This window comes from Pyxicephalus adspersus, chromosome 3 (genome assembly GCF_032062135.1).
Source record: "Pyxicephalus adspersus chromosome 3, UCB_Pads_2.0, whole genome shotgun sequence".
Classification (NCBI taxonomy): Eukaryota; Metazoa; Chordata; class Amphibia; order Anura; family Pyxicephalidae; genus Pyxicephalus; species Pyxicephalus adspersus.
In genome coordinates this window covers 150,614,796-150,634,217 of record NC_092860.1, presented here as the reverse complement: position 1 = coordinate 150,634,217, position 19,422 = coordinate 150,614,796, and the positions used below count along the sequence as shown (strand labels likewise).

Below are 19,422 nucleotides of genomic sequence, written 5' to 3'. Positions count from 1 at the left end.
ATCTTCGCACAACATTTCATGCTGCCATGTTGGATTTCAGTTGATTGTACAAATATATCTGAAATGGTTTTTGGGACCTGTCAATGGATTTCCATTGGGTTGGATTTTGAAGTGTGCCCAAATACATTTGTCTTCATTAATTGAGAAGTCAATCAGGTGAAAATGGAGAAATAGAGAGCATTTTTGCATTTTGATCCATTGGAAAGAATTATTACAGAATTGATTGTGCATTAGTGGGTGTGTCATAGTATGAGTGACTGATTTGCATTCCATTTATATGGAAAAAGTCCATTGCATTGAAAATAATTTGAATCAAAGCCAATTCATATATAGTTAACCTTACTGCAGTTGATTTGTTGATGATTGTGTTTGGTGGGTGGGGAGTTGGGGAATAGTTGGAATCCTTTGCAGAACAAGAACATTGAGCATTATCTATTTCTCTCATCTCCAATTGTAAGTTTTGTTTTCGTTTAACTTATTTGGTGTTTCTAGGATAAGCAGAAGGTTCTCAGGTCATTACAGCACCAACACTTAAAACACTGTTAATTTACACTTAGTATTATATTACATACAAATTTCAATTCAATTATCAGCCTATGTGAGTTATGGAGCCAGCTCATTTTCAATTTACAGCCAGCCCTAATAACTGCTAATTATTACATATTATATTTTAATAACCATACTGTCTAATTATGGCTTGTTACTGGTGTGTAATTAAACATCTGTGTTTTGTTCAGAAGATTTTCCTCGATACAAGGCAGCCAGTCCCACGCTTGTTATGGGAAAGCGTTTCTGTAGTATGCGAGGAGGCTGCGCTCCAGCCGAGAGGCCCTTATTAGTACACTGAGCTATTACTGCTACGGGGAAATTAAGGCAGATTTAAACCCTAATGGATTGACATTTCCATTACTAAAGCATTGTTTATCATTACTGATCACCTGTTGCATCTCAGTGCTCCTGCAGCTTTATTGTAGCCACTTAGTGTCTACATGCACGGAAGGCTGCATGGCAATTAAATGGCAATATGTTAAAGCTTTGATCATATTTTAGTCATTGAGTTTACATCTGCTATAGTTCAGAAACTCAGAAGCCAAACTCCGCAATCAGTCCGTGTTCTGCAAAATTGCTGGTTTCAGCTTGGCACTATTGATCCCTGTCATCCCATGCTGGGCACCATTGTTCTTCACCACACCATGCCGGGCAAAGAGTTTGCTCTTAGTCCTACACTGGGGAATCTATCCCTGAACCTTTTGTCCAATCCCTTACATTAATTTTAGCCTAACTTTTAACCCTCAGTCTAAACCCCATCCCATTGGCAAAGCCCAACACCTAACTTTCAAACCCAACACCCTTTACAATATTTTATTTCCTAATCCTCAACCTAACTCTTAACCATCAGCCGAAACCCTATTCCATTGCTAAGCCCCACACCTAAGTCTGAACCCCATTCCTCACTCCAGCTTAACCCCTTATGCCAACCTATGTCCAAACTCTTACCTAACCCCCAATCGTTTACCTATCCGTAAACCCAACACCAAATCCCTAATCCTCAGCCCAACTTCAACCCACCCCAACCCTCAAACTAACCCACTTCCTAACACATCTTCTAACTCTCAGCCCATCATCTAAAGATGGAAAGATTGGTAATTTGAATGGGATGTGGTGCCTTGGTCATGTGTCCACAAACTTTTGGTATATTGTTCTATTGTTTTCTTCTAACTCTCAGCCCAACTCCCAACCCTCCACCTATCCCATAAACTAAATGCTAAACCTAAAGCTTAAACTACAACCCCCATATCCATCATCCAAAGATGGAAAGATTGGTGATGGTAAAGCTGTGCCGGGATATCTGTGAAAGATCCATTTATATTCTCTGCCCCTGATTGGTACCTTGAACATAATATAGAGAGGAAACCAAAAGATACATATTTTCCACCATGCTGGTTTGCCATATGTTCCATGCATTTCTATAGCCTCCTGCAGGGCAGTGATGTGACAATTGGTCCTAGGAAGAGCAGATGAGGGGATGAGGAGGTAGCAGCCTTTTATTCTTCTGCAGGATACGCATGACTGTCACTAGTGATGGTTAATATGGGCTATGCTGGGTAATGGGCTCATATGAATAGGTGCTAGGGGCAAAGTGTTCAGTGGCAACAGTGGCCTGAACCAAGCAGAAAAAGTCCCCATAGTACATTGCTCCATAGATGAGTTGCATATGTCAATTTATTGGATGTGACGGTAATTTCTCCCCATGTTAACACAACATCCTGGAGTCCAGGTGCGTGCCGTGAAATGTGTGCGCTTTTCTCACAATTGCAGGTAGAACATATCTGATAAAGCTTGAAAACACCGTAACGAAATGACAGGTTGTTAATTAGCGAGGAATGAAAATGACACTTTCTCTCTAATCCGCGGTGACCATGATGTCACTTATGTTCCCTGCTGCAACAGTGACATCATTTATGTTTTTAGTGTGAAACGATGTGTATTTCAGGATATTATGAGCACAATTCTATCTGTAACCCTGAGCGTAATCAAATTACACATTTTCAGAGTACAAAAGTAGAACAGAAAAACAGAAATTGTTGCCAGTCTGCGAAGGCAACAATAACATCTCTAAGAATAATACAACTAAATATATATATATATATATATATATATATATATATATATATATTTACATATATAAAGCTTTAGGGCAAATATAATATTATATTTATGTGGTTGACTTGGAAAATCTAGGCTATTCACTTAGGTTAGTAAAAAAGGGTGAAACTCTAGTGGGGGAATATCTAATTTTGTTAAGAGGACAACCCAAACTACTTTAGTAAATCAACCCCATTGTGTGAGGGCAAATAGCATTTCCAGCTTGTCCAAAATCAACAACAATGCTGTTAGCTTTAAAATATCTCAATTTAATAGAAGGATGATAATACTCTGTCATAGTGTGGGTTCACTTATATTGTCTATATAGAGCATGATGGCACCAATAGGGTGCCAATACCATCTCCACTTTTTCTAAAGGCAATTATACTATCTCCATATACTGTGATGACACCAACTATGAGGTTACCAACTCCCTCTACATATTGTATAAGAGCACCAATATCATCTCAGTGTACCGCGTGGTCACCAATACGAGCTCCATATAGTGAAGGCACCAATACCGTCTCTTTATAGTGAAGGCACCAGTACCGTCTCTTTATAGTAAAGGCACCAATACCATCTCCTTATAGTGAAGGCACCAATACCATCTCCTTTTAGTAAAGGCATCAATACCATCTCTTTATAGTGAAGGCACCAATACCGTCTCTTTATAGTAAATGCACCAATACCATCTCCTTATAGTGAATGCACCAATGCCATTCCTTTATAGTGAAGGCACCAATACCATTCCTTTATAGTGAAGGCACCAATACCATCTCCTTATAGTGAATTCACCAACACCATTCCTTTATAGTGAATGCACCAATACCATCTCTTTATAGTGAATGTACTAATACCATCTATTTATAGTGAAGGCACCAATGCCATCTCTTTATAGTGAAGGCACCAATACCATCTCTTTATAATGATTTAATATGATCATATTGTTGAATGCCAGCTCAGGTGATTAGCCCTCCTCATTTAGTACAATCGAGGGGTTGTAGTGTGTTTTATAAATTACTGATGTTATGTAAGGTCACTAACATAATCTCCATGTTTTGTGCAGTCCATTTATGATCATCCAGTATAAAGGAAATAAAATATTCTCTCTAAGGTGTAAGGGCCCTATAAAGGCAGTATTGCCATCTCGTTATTGAATGAAAGCAATGGCATTGATCCCTTGACAAGAGTAAGAGCCTCTACTCCATAGTCGGGGGCTAGTCCATAGACAATGGTAGGGCCTACTATTTGTGAAAGTATTCATGTTATCCGTATGTTGTGATTACACAGTGACATCATGGGCATGGTATATAAAACCAATGAAATATTATATTATCATAAAGTATGAGGGTAAAGGCATTATGATGATGTTGGGTGAGGACAGATGCTTTGTATCCATCTGTTTGGGAGGTCTGAAGTGGTGTTGAATGAGAGCAGTACAGTGATGACATATGAGTTCCATGTCTACTGACACCAGTGACATCACCTCCATTTTATGAAGGAATAATGTCATGGAAAATTAAATAGAACATTATACCAAAAGTTTGTGGACACATGACCAAAGCACCACATCTCATTCCAAAACCACAGGAATGCATTCCTTGTATAATAGCTTCAACAAGATTTTGGAGTATGTCCCTTGGAGTTTTTGTGCCCATTCATCCAAAATTCCAATTCGCCACAAAGGAGTTCAGTAGGTTTAAGGTCAGGGCTCAGTGAAGACCACTGGAGTCATCTTTATTTAACACTAGCTAGCTAGCTTTGTATACAAAGGCAAAGTCATACTGGAACAGAATATGATCTTTTCTAAACTCTTGCTTTAAGGATTAGAGTGCACAATTGTGTAAAATTGCTTGTCCTAGAAAGGAAACAACTGAACTCACATCTAAAGGGGTGTCTTTGTGAATTGGACCATATAGATAGGTATGATGGTCAGGTATTCACAAACTTTTGGACAATTTGTTCCTGCTAAAAACTAAATATCACCCAAGACTACCGATTATTGATTGTGGGAAAACAACTCGAAATCTTAACTTGAACAACCTCTACATTAGGCCAAGCTTTACGTCTATGTTGTTGTGCACCTGTAGGTGACTCCTCTATTTCTCTGTTCTAGGCAGTGACGTGTCTCAGGAGAGCCTTCTTCTACATGGACCCTTCGCCAGGAAACCTAAGAGAATCAGAACAGCCTTTTCCCCTTCACAGCTTCTACGGCTGGAGAGGGCCTTCGAGAAGAACCATTATGTGGTGGGGGCAGAAAGGAAACAGCTGGCCAGTAGCCTCAGCTTGTCGGAAACACAGGTAATAACAAGCAGATCTGTACATCACTTGTTGCAAGTTATGATAATTGTAGGGGATTTTAGGGGTTCTGTACATGTCCTTATAGGGGTCATGTACATGTATAGGGTATCACATTCAGTAAGGTGGACCAGGGCAGAAGAAAATGAAGAGTGATGAAAAGATATAGCAAAATCACAAAATATGAATTAATTGGTAAATCGGTGTTTCCTATTCCATTCCTCTATAACTTTTGGTTCATGGATAGTTGTTTGAGGTCCTTGGCCACCACCAGGTACTCAACAATGAATTGCTCTCAAGAAGATTGTCTAATCATACCATCTCAAAACTGGGTCAGAATGTACAAGGTTAGAACTTCACTCAGCTGTCAGTTTTCCATAAAACAAATTATATAATTCACAAGAAGCTCAGAAGTTAACACAGCTTTCGGTTTATGGTTTACCATTCAATCCATCTCAGAGCTCAGTCAAGTCTTCAATCAGCTCTGAAGTTAACAAATCCAGTGCCAGAACTAGCTCAGGTCCTTATACAGCTCCATTTGTATCAGCCCGTCCATCTGGGAGCTCTATTAGGTTTTCACACAACTTAGGTCTCTGTAAATAAGGTCTTCAACCAGCTCATCATATGCCAAACAATTCACCCTGGAGCTGTCTCAGTTCCTCTGATAACTTTCCCTCTAACTACCATTTAATGATAGACCTGGGTAAGGTTCCCACACAAGCCTCCATTTTCTGTATATCAACCAGTCCAACTTAGAGATGGGTCAGAGCCACCTACAGTCTCAGTTCTTCATATAGCAAACTATCTAACAACTGGGTAAAGTCTTTAAAACGCTCCCAAGTTCCCCTTACAGCTTATCAAAACCCATGAGTTACAGAATGGCCATCCTATTAGAGTTTTGACCATATCCATTTGGTGGAAAGGGTACAAGAACATTAGGCTGCTTAAGATTCCAAGGCCCTGATTTATTAAAGTTCTTCACATTCTTCATTAGTAAGGCTGGGTAATCCAGCAAACCTGTAATGGATTTTCTAAAAGTCAGGCTATTTGTTAGCTATTTTTGGCAAATATTTTCAATACTGGACCAGATACATTCCAGGTTTGCTTGATCACCCAGCTTCACTGATGAAAGTGTATTCTCTCCAGCCTTGAAGGACTTTATTAAATCAGGGCCCCAGAGTCAAACATTATCACAGCCATTGGGCACAACATATTCTCAGTAGTTCATACACATAGGGGATACTAAAGGAACATAGAATGGTTACTTGGTAATGTCAATTATAACTTAGTAGTGAAAGAGGTGACAGCCATCCAATTATCTGCAAGGGGGACCCTTATTTATCAGATTTCCTTGCACCTGATTGGGTATCCTTTCCCTACATTCATTCATCTAAGTGAACTATCTCTGTAATTCACCTAGGTAAAATGAATACCCCCATATTCCTTTAATAAATCAATCCAGTCATATCCAAGCATACATTAAAAGGCATTACAGAGGACAAATCACTTAAGAGCCAAAGCTTTAATTGCTTTTCCAAATGTGAAAAGAATTCCTTTACATTTAAAAGAAATACATCATTAAATTATATATATATTTAAATCCCTTAAAAAAAAATCAAACGTCTCCTCCTTATCTATGAAAGCCCATAAATGCATAAATAGTAATTGTATTGTATGGTAGGGTAATTCCCACAAAGGTCATGTAATGAACAGGCCTTGTTATCTGTTCTCAGGTTGGGGTTGCTTCCAACTGGCTCGCTACTAACGTCACCTTTTTCAGGATATTGCAAATGGCCATTAAACCTATAAATAGCCCCAGAAAGCATCGGCCTGACTTGGGTCCGGGGTCATCTCTTCATTTATTTTACTCTTAGTGGACTTACTGTAAAAAATAAGCCCCAAACAGCATGCTTGCCGCATCCTCACATGAGCAGCGATGAAAATCGGATACGCTGGGGTATTTGTGTACAGACTGAGACACATTTTCTAGAAACCATCTGTGAGATTCCTCAGCTTTGTATGCTAATATTTCCATTTATAATCGCATATTCCGACACCCGCACATGTTCCCATCGCACACACGGCTCTGCTCTCGGCTGCTTGTGGAACGTTACACACATCCATGAGAATCCTACGGAGTTCTGGCTTCCAAATACTTGACACAATGACCTTCCTTCTCTGTGAAAAATAAAAAACGCACATTAGGCAGAATCATAGAATTAAGGGGATAAACATGTAGTATACTCACAACATGAAGAGACGGTAGAATATTACTGAGCAATATATAAGGGCCTGTGCACTCGTTAGAGCCAGAACTGCTTCACAGTCAATGGGGAGTCAAAAGCAGCTTGACGCAGGATGATGCAGCTTACAAGAAGGTCAAACACAATTCAGATGAATCTGTTCGTAAAATGTGAATGAGCTCAAACTGATCTCAATGTCAACAGAATGCACCGGAAGTTAAGCTACATTTGCCCATCAATTTTGAAGACTTTATTCCTCAACACGGATCATCAGTTCTTTAATTTTGGCAAGTTCTTTGGACAAATAATCATTCTCCACTGATCTTTGCCATTATAGAACTGCAGGGACAAAACTACCTTACCTTTCCAAGTAGTCTGACGGTATCTTGTATTCTTCCGTTTTAAGAACCGATTCAGTTCCCCGGCACCGCCATTTTTGATCCTGGTATGTTGGGTACAGGCCATCACCCTTTCACAGCCGAGGTGCCTGATGACATATTGTTAATACATACTCCCACTGACCCTCATATTAGTTACGATTTTCCATGGTGTCCGCTGAAATCTCATGATGGCTTCAGTGGCATATTCTGGGCCACCATGGCCTTCCTGGATATGCCTGTCCTAAATTCCAGGAGGCTGTAGCAGCTCAAGATATGTTACATTAGGCTTGCCAAGAAAGTAATAGTTGGATAATGGAAACATTGACAAATATTTTGTTTAAAAAAAGGTACTATAATAGTTTTTTTTTTCAATATAGAGAGGAGAGGATAGACAGAAGTAAAGCTGTATGATAACAGCTTCAAATACTGTTGAGTAAGTTTTGATATATTAGTTCAATGAATACAAAAAGCTAACCATTAATCCCCCAGAAACTCAGCATTGTCCTAAATTCTATGCACTTATCTCAGGTGATGTTATTAGGATGAGTGTTGAGACTACAGGATAACTTATTCTGTGTTATGGAGAAGAGAGGGGTTCTGCAGTCCTAACACACTTCCCATACTAGGGGGGACAACATTGCACCTCTATAGATACAGTACAGAAGGTGAACATGAAATTAGGATCACCAGGTTCATCCTTCATCCTCACATGAACATTCCGAACAATTACAAAAACTAATATATTAGATTTTGTTATAGGTCTGTAAAAAGTCAGGCTACACCAGCCAATGTAATAAAACCAAAGAAGTTACAGCACCCAATCAGAATGATAGCTTTAGCTTTCCAGTAATGAAAATTAAAGCTGATTGGCTGACTTTGGCAACAACTCCACTTTTGTGGCCTTAGCCATTATAGAGGTCAATGTGGTTGTTCCTGTCTGATGTGCCATGCTTTGGAAGACGATATCTGCCCAAATGCAGCACATGATTGCAAAGCTGGGACATTTATTAAAATGATTGCAAAACGTTAAATTAAATCTTTTTTAGGCCAAACATACATCTTGAAAGGTTTTTTTATGGGCTTGATGTTTCTAGATATCTAGACAGACCATTGGACCGACTTCTTCATACTGACTGCTCAGTGGAAGGGTCTTCCTGCTCAAATCACATGACTAATTCGGGATTGTAAAGTAAAAAAACTGCCCCCTGACCTCCCGTAGGGCAAAGATGTAAGGCTCATAAGAGTAAAAGACAGCGGGAGATAAAATTTATTATTCCTCAAGCACTGTGCAGATTTCTAGGAAACCAATCACATGAGCAGGATAAGTCATTACCAGAGTTGTAAAGAGACCACCCCAAAAAAAATAAGGCCATGGCTGCAAAGCACAATTAAAATTTAAGCAAAATTGTACCCAGTGGCCATGATGTTTGGTGTATCTTGTCGTTTGTGTTGCAGCAAAAGTGAAGTTTCCTTTTTAAAGTAGTAAAAGTTATCAAGCGACTCCGAAAAGCCAAATATATTCAGCGCCAACAGACAGCGCATGCTGGCAGGCACCACGTGGCACAGACATTTAACATTTCAAATATATTACTGGAGCCCTACTGAGCGCTCCATATTAAGTCGCAGCGCGCGGCTACGAAAAAGCGCTTAATAGGGATCGCCACCTACGAGTAATGTATTTGTCGATAATTCCACCATATGTTGTGATACACCTATAAATGTTTCTCTCCTCCACTTCCCAGAGCTCCCCGCGCCGGTTCCTTCGCTGCCAGGAATATAAAAACCTTGCTTTGTCCGCCAGTTCGAGCGCAAAAAAGGCATTTGCATGCGGCTGGGAGGGGTGAGAATGCTGGTGATGGGTGCAGGCTCGCCATTGGTGGAGGCACTAATGGATATGTAAATGAGTCAGCATAGTGCGAGATTGCGGGAATTTTGCCTTGGAGGGGTGACGTCTGTATAAATTAGAATTTTTGACAGAAATGAGAAGGCCCAGGGAGGCGGGGGAAGTAATTTGGAATTACTGTCAGCTCGACTTGCCCCGGCCCGACTTCAATAAGCAGTAATAAAATATCCAGGAATGGTTTTTATATTTATGGGTTCATCGTAAGCTTTACATTTACGATTCCAGGTGCCAGGTCTTATCCGCCCATAAAATATTTAGATTCCTAATCGATATTGGCAAAAATTGGCAAATCGTTTTTTGCTTTTTCAATTTGACGCCATTTATTCTTTATTATTTTTATCTGCCTTAATAAATCATGAGCAAAAATGTCCCTTTCCTACAGTTTGGTTGAGACAAAACAGATTCCTTTATAGCTGATGGATACAAATTCCAAGGATTTAGTTACAACTTTCATCTCTGGAAATACCACGACAGGCTACTTTTAAAATTACTAAGTGGGAGGGTCTGCTAATACGGTCACCTGATCTGTCCCAGTGTTATAGAGGAAAAAGTCAGCCAATCACAGGATCAGGATTTATTTTCACGACTCGTTCTCTATGCAAGCACTCTCCCCCCAAGTGTTACCAAACCGGCAAAGAAGTAACATTTACATTTTTTGCTCTTTTTTATTAAGTATTTTGTAGAGGCGGTAACTTGTAAAAGACCAATCATACCGAGAAAAGCACGATATGATAGCGGTAGATAAAAGAGAAAGTTAGAAGGAATACGAGAGGTAGAAAAATTATTTGTCACTTTTTATACTGTGATTGTATTTTGATAGAGTAAATAGATTTTGTTGGCTCTGAATTTTTAACACAGTTTTGATGTATCAGACGTAGATAGGGCCCGCCGGATTAGGGGGGACTTAAAAAAAAAAATAATAGTTATTATTATCAATTTTAATACAGCTGAAAGTTTATCTTTCTCCTACTAAAATCCTTCTTACCAATGGCAAAATCCATGTGTGACGTGTGGCTTAATTTCCCAACATAGAGGACTGGGCTGTGTGGGAGTTTTTGGTAACGTTGATGGATAATAACGTAGGCATGTCAGAGAACTATTAGAAGAAGACGGGCTTAAGGCATGGACTTAACCAATATGTTGGTGGACCTGTGTTGAGACCACATTCTAGCAAACACCATGTCAAAGCTTTGTCAACCCAGCTTGGTCCTGAGCAGTGGCAGGTGTACAGAATTTGGCATGAGGCTAAACCAGGACACTGGTTGGGGTATCATGAAGAATGATTCCAGCTTTTCTGCTAGGGTCAATGGACTCTTGTTTTAAAGGAACCTTGTGCAGTTACATGTGTCCCCTGGAGTCTAGGTAAAGGTGTCCAACCTCCATGACATATATGGCAGGTCCCGAACCTTGCACTACATCGGCCATTGACCACTTTAGGAGTCTTTGTGAGTGCATTTTTATAATATTTGTTTTACAGAAACACATACATGCCATGGCACATGCTCTTCCCGACCTTTTTGCCATATCACAATGCCATATATAGACCCTGTATGAACTTGAGAAAAGGACTATATGTATGAGCAAGTAGCCTTTTGTTGAGAGGACATGTTTTGCAGAGGACACTTGTTGTGATACCAGTTGTCTAGGACAATGTTTCTCGACCATTTTATTATGAAGATACTCGAGGAAAATCTTCCAGGCCTTCAGGAAACTCCTGCTATAATTACTATATCACATATCACCCCACATAATTGGGGGTCACCTAAACTGAGAAGTACAAATTTCTCATTATTCAAGGAACCCCTAGCAACCTCTGGAAGAACCCTGGTGGAAAAATACTTGCCTAAGGAAAATCCCCTCAATGGCAAAAATGAAACACAAATGGCAAAAAAAGGCCAGAGAGGACTTTTAACCCTTCCTAAGTAACTTTAAGATATATTTTTTACATTCCAATCCAATTACCAATTATAAGAATATCTAGCAATTTACATTTTTGAGGCATATACCATGTGCTCGCATGTGAGGTCATCAGCTTGATATGATAAAAGTTATTACAATAATAATAATAATATTGATTTATAATTCAGGATGAATGTGATACCCCATATATATATGTGTATCTATTATGTATGCAATAACCTCTGTTTTAATTGCTGGAAACATTTTTTATGTTATCAAACAATTTAATCAAATTAGTGCAGATGAGCTGGATAGCATGCTGGTAAATCATTAAAAGGTCTAGTAAATTACCCCAATCATGTGCACAATGTGCACCGTCTCAATAATGATTAAAAATTGATTGGGCCAGCAGAACATGCTTGTTTTTTGCAATGAAATATGAACATAGTTTTGCTGTTGTTTGCAATCCCTGAATTAAAACAGTTAAAATTAGTTTTTGCAGGTCATTATACGTCTTTTTCTGTCCTTGGGTACCTGTGGTATCAATGCAAATAAATGCAAATAACACAATAATATATATATATATTTATATAAATATATATTATAATATAATTATAGTACACCCAATACTATTTTCATTCAAAAATAATACTTGTAATTCAAAGGAGGAAAATTAATTTATATTCTAATTTAGAAAAGACTGGGTAGTTTTATAAGATCATTTAATTAATCAATATACATCTTCATATTAAATAAAAATAACAAATATATAAATATTTATATTATATATATATTTTATAATATTTATTTATTTAGGCATTTTAACTTTAGGAAATTAAACAATATACTTTGTTAGATTAAGTTTATTATATATATTTTTTAAATTTAAATCCTCAGGCTAAAAATATATTTTATTTTTTTTTATTGTGAAATATATAAAAACTTTACAAACTTTTGCCTTCCAAAAGTAAACAAATAAAATCTAATTAAAGATAATAAATTAGACTAAGTGGATTATTATGAGAGATAAGCAATTTAGTTTTTACTTTCATCCAATAAATATATATTTATAGAGCAGATCGAATCTGTTCATTTATTTTTTTTAAACATTCATTGGGATGGGATATATAGTACTGTAAAAGCATGAGGACTGTAAAAATGGAAGTATTAGCACAACGTAATAAGTTTTAAATTGTCTCTATATAAATATTTAAAATTGAAAAGACAAAATATACTCTGGAAAGTGTAAATTGATTAAAAAAAATATATATATATATATATATATATATATATATATAATATATTCTCAATGTCAATATCCAAAAAAAGCAAAAAATTTTGTAGTGTTTAGATTATAATTGAGTTCACTTTTTAAAGACTGAACCCTTGGTGCTTTGGCTATGGGAATGTTGTCAACGATAACGAGTTAATAACCAGGCTGTATTGCTACTGGGGGTTCAGGGGTGACCAGGCTGTATTGCTACTGGGGGTTCAGGGGTGACCAGGCTGTATTGCTACTGGGGGTTCGGGGGTGACCAGGCTGTATTGCTACTGGGCCTTTGGGGGTGACCAGGCTGTATTGCTGCTGGGGTAGAGGAGGGGACCAGGTTGTATTGCTTCCTTGGGGTTCAGGGGTGACCAGGCTGTATTAGTGTTGGGGTTAGGAGGTGGCCAGTCTGTATTGCTGTTGAAGGTAAGGAGGTGACCCGGCTGTATTGCTGGTGGTGATCAGGTGGTTTTCCTGATAGGGTTGGAAGGGTTTCCAGACTATATTGCTGTTTGGGGTGAGGGGGTTACCAGGCTGTATTAGTGTTGGGGTGAGTAGGTGACCAGTCTGTATGTCTGCTGGGGGTGGGGAAGGGACCAGGCCGTATTGCTGCTGGGGAAATAACCAAGCTGTTTTGTTGCTGTGGGTGGAGAGGTGACCAGATTTCATTTTTACTGGGGGTTTGAAAGTGATTTTACTATACTGCCATAGAAATTTAGATCACCAGGCTGAATGTATTGTGTAGCAGAGCTTATAAATCTCAGAGCTAGAAGGACAAAAATACAAATACTTACTTGAGTTCAGCTTAGGGCCAGAAAATCCTTATTAACAGATGTTGAGCTTGGGAAAGTCAAAACTTTGAACACAGAGGATTTGACCCAAAACATTTTCAAAGCTTTCCTCGGTGGGAACAAATGTTGCATTTCCTTATAGAATTCAGGTCAAATGTCACAATGGACATGCTTGTCAATCACTCAGGGAAGACACCTTTGAACATGGAGTAATACAAGTGACAAAGGTGACAATTTGAAGCCAAATTCTTCTATTGTTCTTTTGTTCTTTATTGTTATTGTCTGTCACCTTCTGTTACTTCTGTTTATTTACTCAAAGGAAGGAAACACAAACTGTCCAACATGAGTTAGTTTGTGTAATGGTAGAGCCAAGTTTTATTTTGTAATGATTCATCCACAAAGAACAGTAAAAGGGTCAATGAACCCAAAACAAAATATTTCTGTTTTTGGAAGATGCCAGATTTCACCGACCGGTAATATACATCCTCTTCTTAGGTAACAACAGGCTCTATCTACTTTATTTATGTATGCAGTCTATAATGTGGAACAAACAATGTTCTTTGGAGCTTTTGTCATATAACACAGAAAATCCTGTGATGAGAGTAGAACCTGCCCCGGGATTTAGATATAAATATTTTTCAATATATAGGATATTAAAAGTCATGAGTAAAACCTTCACCTCTCCTCTGTAGAACAAGTACAAGACTAGGGGATTATGGATGTGTTAGCTACAATTCTGCATATGGAAGTGGCTACATATCCCGTGATGGAAAATCTGGTAACACATCAAATCTCTGTCCTTTCACCATTTATAATGTCCCATAATTGGTGCAAAACTTTATATCTTATTTCTATAAGACTAAATGATATTTAGACTAAATTATGAACCAGTGTTATTCTCAAATATTAACATACCATATGGGTTAGATTAATAAATAATAAAAACAAAACACCTGACGTTGCTGGACAGAATTCTGTTTTAGAATTGTAGGATTTAATACTTGGTGACATAATTTTTTATAGTCTATCCAGACTGGTATTAATACATTATGTTAACTTTTTATTATTAAAGGTAAACCTGTTCTTGAGAAAAGTTTTTTTTGGTTTATTGAAAACAGACACTTAATGAAATATTTCATTTTTTTGTTAAAAATGTTTCAAGCTTTTTGAAAACCCTTCACAAACTTTTTTCTGGACTCTCATTTGATAAGGTATTCTGCTTGCCAATGCCAGAAGCTGACCGGTAATAGTTTTGCATACAGGTCATCTTTTCATGTACCAGTTATCTCTTAAACCTTTTCAGTAGAAAAAATCCATAAAGCCAGCTAAAGAAAGCTTGAGCTTGATACAATTGTATCATGAAGAGAATTACACCCATGTCCATAAATCATGCTCACTGTGTTTGAAGAAGACGTGAAGTACATTATATTGCAAAAAGCATGTGGACATCCACTCTACGGTATATGACCATCCCTTGAAATGACTATTTTTTAGTGAAAACTACTGTTAACTCTACATCATGCAAGACATTTAATCTTGTATGCTGAGGTCGGACAGCCTCATTGTAACAGATTGAGGATGGCCATTTTCAGATCCTTCATGACTGTTCTCAAAGCCAGCTCCTTGTAGACATGGTTTACCAAATGTGGTGTTTAAGAACTTAGACTAACCTTACACCTTTGGGATGAATTGGAAGACCAATGCCAATCCAGGTCTTCTCATCCAACATCAGTGTTTGGCTTCACCCTCATGCTCTTTTGGTTGTCTCTTCCTTATTCCAAAATATTTGGAAAGCCTTCTCAGAAGAGTGGCAACTGGTATAGCCACAAAAGTAGGCCAAAGCCATATTATTGCCCAATATTTTGGAATGGTATGCCCAGCAAAGTAATATAGGTGTGATGGATTGCTCTAAAACATTTGCCCATATACTGGTCCTGATTTAATAAAGCTCTCCAAGACTGGAGAAGATAGACCATCATGGAAGAACATGGGTGAACCAGCAAACCTGGAATTGATCTGGCTCCATTTGCCTACTATTACAAAGATTTTTAGGAAATCCACCCATTATAGTCCAACTTGTCCAGTCTTGAAGAGATTTAATAAATTAGACCTAATGGGTCCTGTCCTGTCCTATTGGCCCTACTATGGTTAGCATTGTGCTCATAATCACAAAGTACATAGGGTGCAAAAAAAGTGAAATATTTCTAAAATAACATCCGATCATGGGATCAAGGCAAGAGGATAAGGCTTAAATCATGAAATGTGATCAATCCAAATATTGGTATGAGTTTTAGGGACTTTTTTGTTTGTTATATATTACACAAAATTAAAGTTTTAGTTACTTGAGTGGGATGAAATAAAAAAACAAAAATTCTGATCATTCTTAGATCACGGCAGCTCCCGTTTTAGTGTCCTTTTACCCGAAGTCTGTGCGGCACATATCAGCTGTCTACTTGTCATCGGGTGCCTGTCTGCCTGCTTTCCGAGAGATGATCATGTACTCTTGCATTTTAAAATTGGAGTATTAAATATGCAGTTTGCATTTTCACATTCTCGTGGATTGTGGCCAACTGAGAGTTTGAGGCTCACGCTGAATATCTTGGAATTAGTCAATGTGTATAATTGCCATCACGCTGAGTTCTCACCCAGTAGATTCTGTTTGAAATATATGTTATTTTTTTTTTCCTTGTTCACGCATGCGATAATTTTCTCTCCCTCCCCCTCTCCGCAGACCATTCAATGTTATTAGCGCTGCTAGATGACATACTAATCCATCATCTTTTCCAAAAAAACTCACGCCAATACGTTGAGTGAATGACTTTCAATCTTTAGAACTACAAGTGTCGACACTCCAAACTGCCCAGGCAATCCAGAAATACGTGGTAGTATTTAATAAAATATTCAGGTTTTATGGCAAATCCCCAAACCTGTGTTTGCTTCACTGACAAAAATTCAGAGTTAAATGATGCTTCTTATTGGACTGGAGCAAATCGCAGTTGCAAATTTTGGGACGGTTTAAGTTTCTTCTTTCGTCAGGGTGTGAGACGACCTGAGTTGTCTCAAAAACGTGGAATAGTAATTTACCTGGTGCGAACCATATGATGATCTAACACTTAGTTACGAGGATTGGAGCCAGGTTGGATATATACCGGTGTTATAAAATTGTTAAATTAATTGGGTCTCCGAGTTAATTATTTTATACTTAGACAATAAAATGTACAATAAAGTGTATAGACAGACAAGTAGAAATTCCTGGGCCCTATACTATGTAAACTCCCTGTGCCCCCCATGTCTAAAGGTTCCATCGTTGCAAAATTTGAGCTCTTTTGATTGGGGCCCAGCAAAAAAGGGGCCCTTGTCTCTCCCTGATAGTTGCCCTGGTCTTGATATATTGATATTAGGTAAGTAGTGACTGATAACCTTTGATCTGTTAGGCAGACAGAACCAACTTGCTATTTTTTGATAGGAACAGATTTCACTATAGTTTGGAATCCATAGGCTCCAAAATTTAGTATCCCTACCAATATTGTGCCCCATTTATCAAGCTGCCTATTTATTGTTCCCCCCGTTAGCCCCTAACAGATTTTCCTGGCCAGTGGCTTTGGTGATCCCTCCATCACTGGTCCCATATGGTGATGGTAACTATGTGATTATCACTCCTGCCTAGGACTAAGACCAAATCTTATCCAGAACACCAACCGCCTATAAAGACTTTGTATGTTCAGCTGAAAACTTTAGAGTGTAATGGGAGAAAAGCATTGTACAAAAGTGTGTCTTGGTGCTGCCGTGTTTGGTTGGCATTTTAAAACGTGGGTGTCCGTAAAGGATGTAGTATAATGCTACATATTTGCTTTATTTATTCAATCACATGATATCTCAAGCCTCAAGGAAGTTTCAACTACTAGACACCGAGGTTTGAGCTCTGAACTGGGAACAGGTACCTTTTAATGTCCGGCAGCTGGCATAAGCTGGGATATTTCTCTGAATAATGCCTAAAATGTAACTTCACTTGGGCCTGCCAGCCCCATGACCATTAATAATACCCAGTGGGCAATTTCCTTCCTGTTCCTAAATCTTCTTTCTCTAATAATGGACCCCAATATTTTTAAAAAGCACTGCAAAGGATAACTTAAGGGGTACTGGAGAAAATGTCCTCCTGCGGACATTTTTCATTGATCTCCATGCTATTCCATTGTAAGTATTGCCACAATGCTAATAGAAGCACACATGGTATTAAAAACCTGAAAGAAGCTATAACTTTTTCTACTGTTGCTGAAAACAAAATACAACTAGCCAACTACAACTATTGCAAAAGCTTTTAGCCTGATGAATGGTCCAATTTTTGGTAAATCTTCTTCTGTAGATAAGTTATTCCTTTACTTGGGGTTCATTTAGGAACACAAAATGTTCTGGAGCTGTAGGGAATCACACATTTTGTTTAAACAGCAAACTGATATATATTGTAGCTTCTAACTAATGGTGGTTTCTTGTTAGTCTTCCTGCCAAGTCCCACAAATATATGTTGGTCCTGACTGTGAGGTCCACCTTATACAGCTACCCATGATGGGATGCAATGGCTTCTTACATTTTGAGAATGTCAGTTCATATAGTTGTCATGTCTTTTTATTAAATATATTTTACGTTTTGTATATTGTCTATACCTAATAAAGTACTTAATAAAGTAGTAAATACTAAAATAAAGTAACTTTTTTTTTATTTTGGCAGGTGAAGGTCTGGTTCCAAAACAGAAGAACCAAGTACAAGAGACAGAAGCTGGAGGAAGAAGGTCCAGACTCCGAGCAGAAGAAGAAAGGGTCTCACCACATTAACAGATGGAGGCTGGCCACCAAGCAATCCAATGGGGAAGACATTGATGTCACATCCAATGACTAAGTGGGTGGATTCTTAACACCTCAAACCTACCACAGACTTTTACTATATTGCAGCTGGAAGAAATAAGAAAAAAACAAAATAAACTAAATGGGACTGACCTAGAACAAATAACACGGAATCTCAGCACAGAGCTGTTGGGACACGGGCCCATGGAAGACCAGTGTAATGGAGGAAGTCATGCACTTGTCACAAAAAATAGAGACACGGGCCAAGCCAGCTGATATCATTATGGACTTGTTATCGGCTGTAGGACGACCAGTGACAATATGGTTGTGAAACAAAAAAAAAAAAAAAGAAAATCTCTTTTTTTTCAACCTTCTTTATTTCTTCCCTTAATTTTTTTTATTTATTTTCTTTATCTGATAAAAAAGTAGTTATTACCAACATAGTGTGTAAATGTGTGTTAATAAAAAAGAATATTGAAACAGACAGAGTGGGCATTCCTATAGTTATATGAGAGGGACAAATAATAGTAAACCTGAATCCAACACATCATGGTCACAGATGGATTGAAGTAGGATGGGGTCTTAGGCAAGGTAACAGCATTTGAGCCAAAAACCACCCAATACGCCAGAGCATAGACGGTGTCTGTGGGTCCTTGGCTACTTGCTTGGTTGCCTTGTGGATTCCCCAGCCCTGGACATCTACCACAATCCAACATTCACGCCATCAATATTGCACAACAAGGTAATAGATACACTGAGAGATTTACTCTAATTCTGAACCTAATCCAAACCTAAAACTATGAAATTTAGTTTGCTAAAGTACCATGTATCATACATATTTGCATTTTTAATAAAATAATAATAAAAAATGCTTTTTTTAATTTTTTCCTTCATTGTTTTTTGCATATGAGCAGTACTCTACAGCCATGTCCTGTCTACATGCACCCCATCGGTTGGTCCATGCCATTTTCAACATGGAGGGTCCTTATGGTGTCAATAGGGCAACATGCATGGACAATGTGTGTCCTTATGGTAGTCTCCATCAAGAGAATGTATGACAGGGTGACAACGCAGAATACAAAATGAACGACAAGAAGAGCATAATTACCATATATTAGGAAGTGTCTTAACAAGGAACTTCATGGCAGATTCACCAG

General features: G+C 38.2%; 1 protein-coding gene across 1 annotated transcript in view; it reads left to right on the top strand.

Annotated features, from left to right (window-relative positions):
• EMX1 (empty spiracles homeobox 1) overlaps window positions 1-18,749 on the top strand; it is a 32,987-nt gene extending 14,238 nt beyond the window's left edge. The window contains exons 2-3 of the mRNA XM_072406671.1: window positions 4,763-4,947; window positions 18,153-18,749. Coding sequence (XP_072262772.1) covers window positions 4,763-4,947; window positions 18,153-18,320 — 353 coding nt within the window. The 3' untranslated portion in view covers window positions 18,321-18,749. The remainder of the gene's footprint in view (window positions 1-4,762; window positions 4,948-18,152) is intronic.
• The last annotated feature ends 673 nt before the right edge of the window (window positions 18,750-19,422 follow it).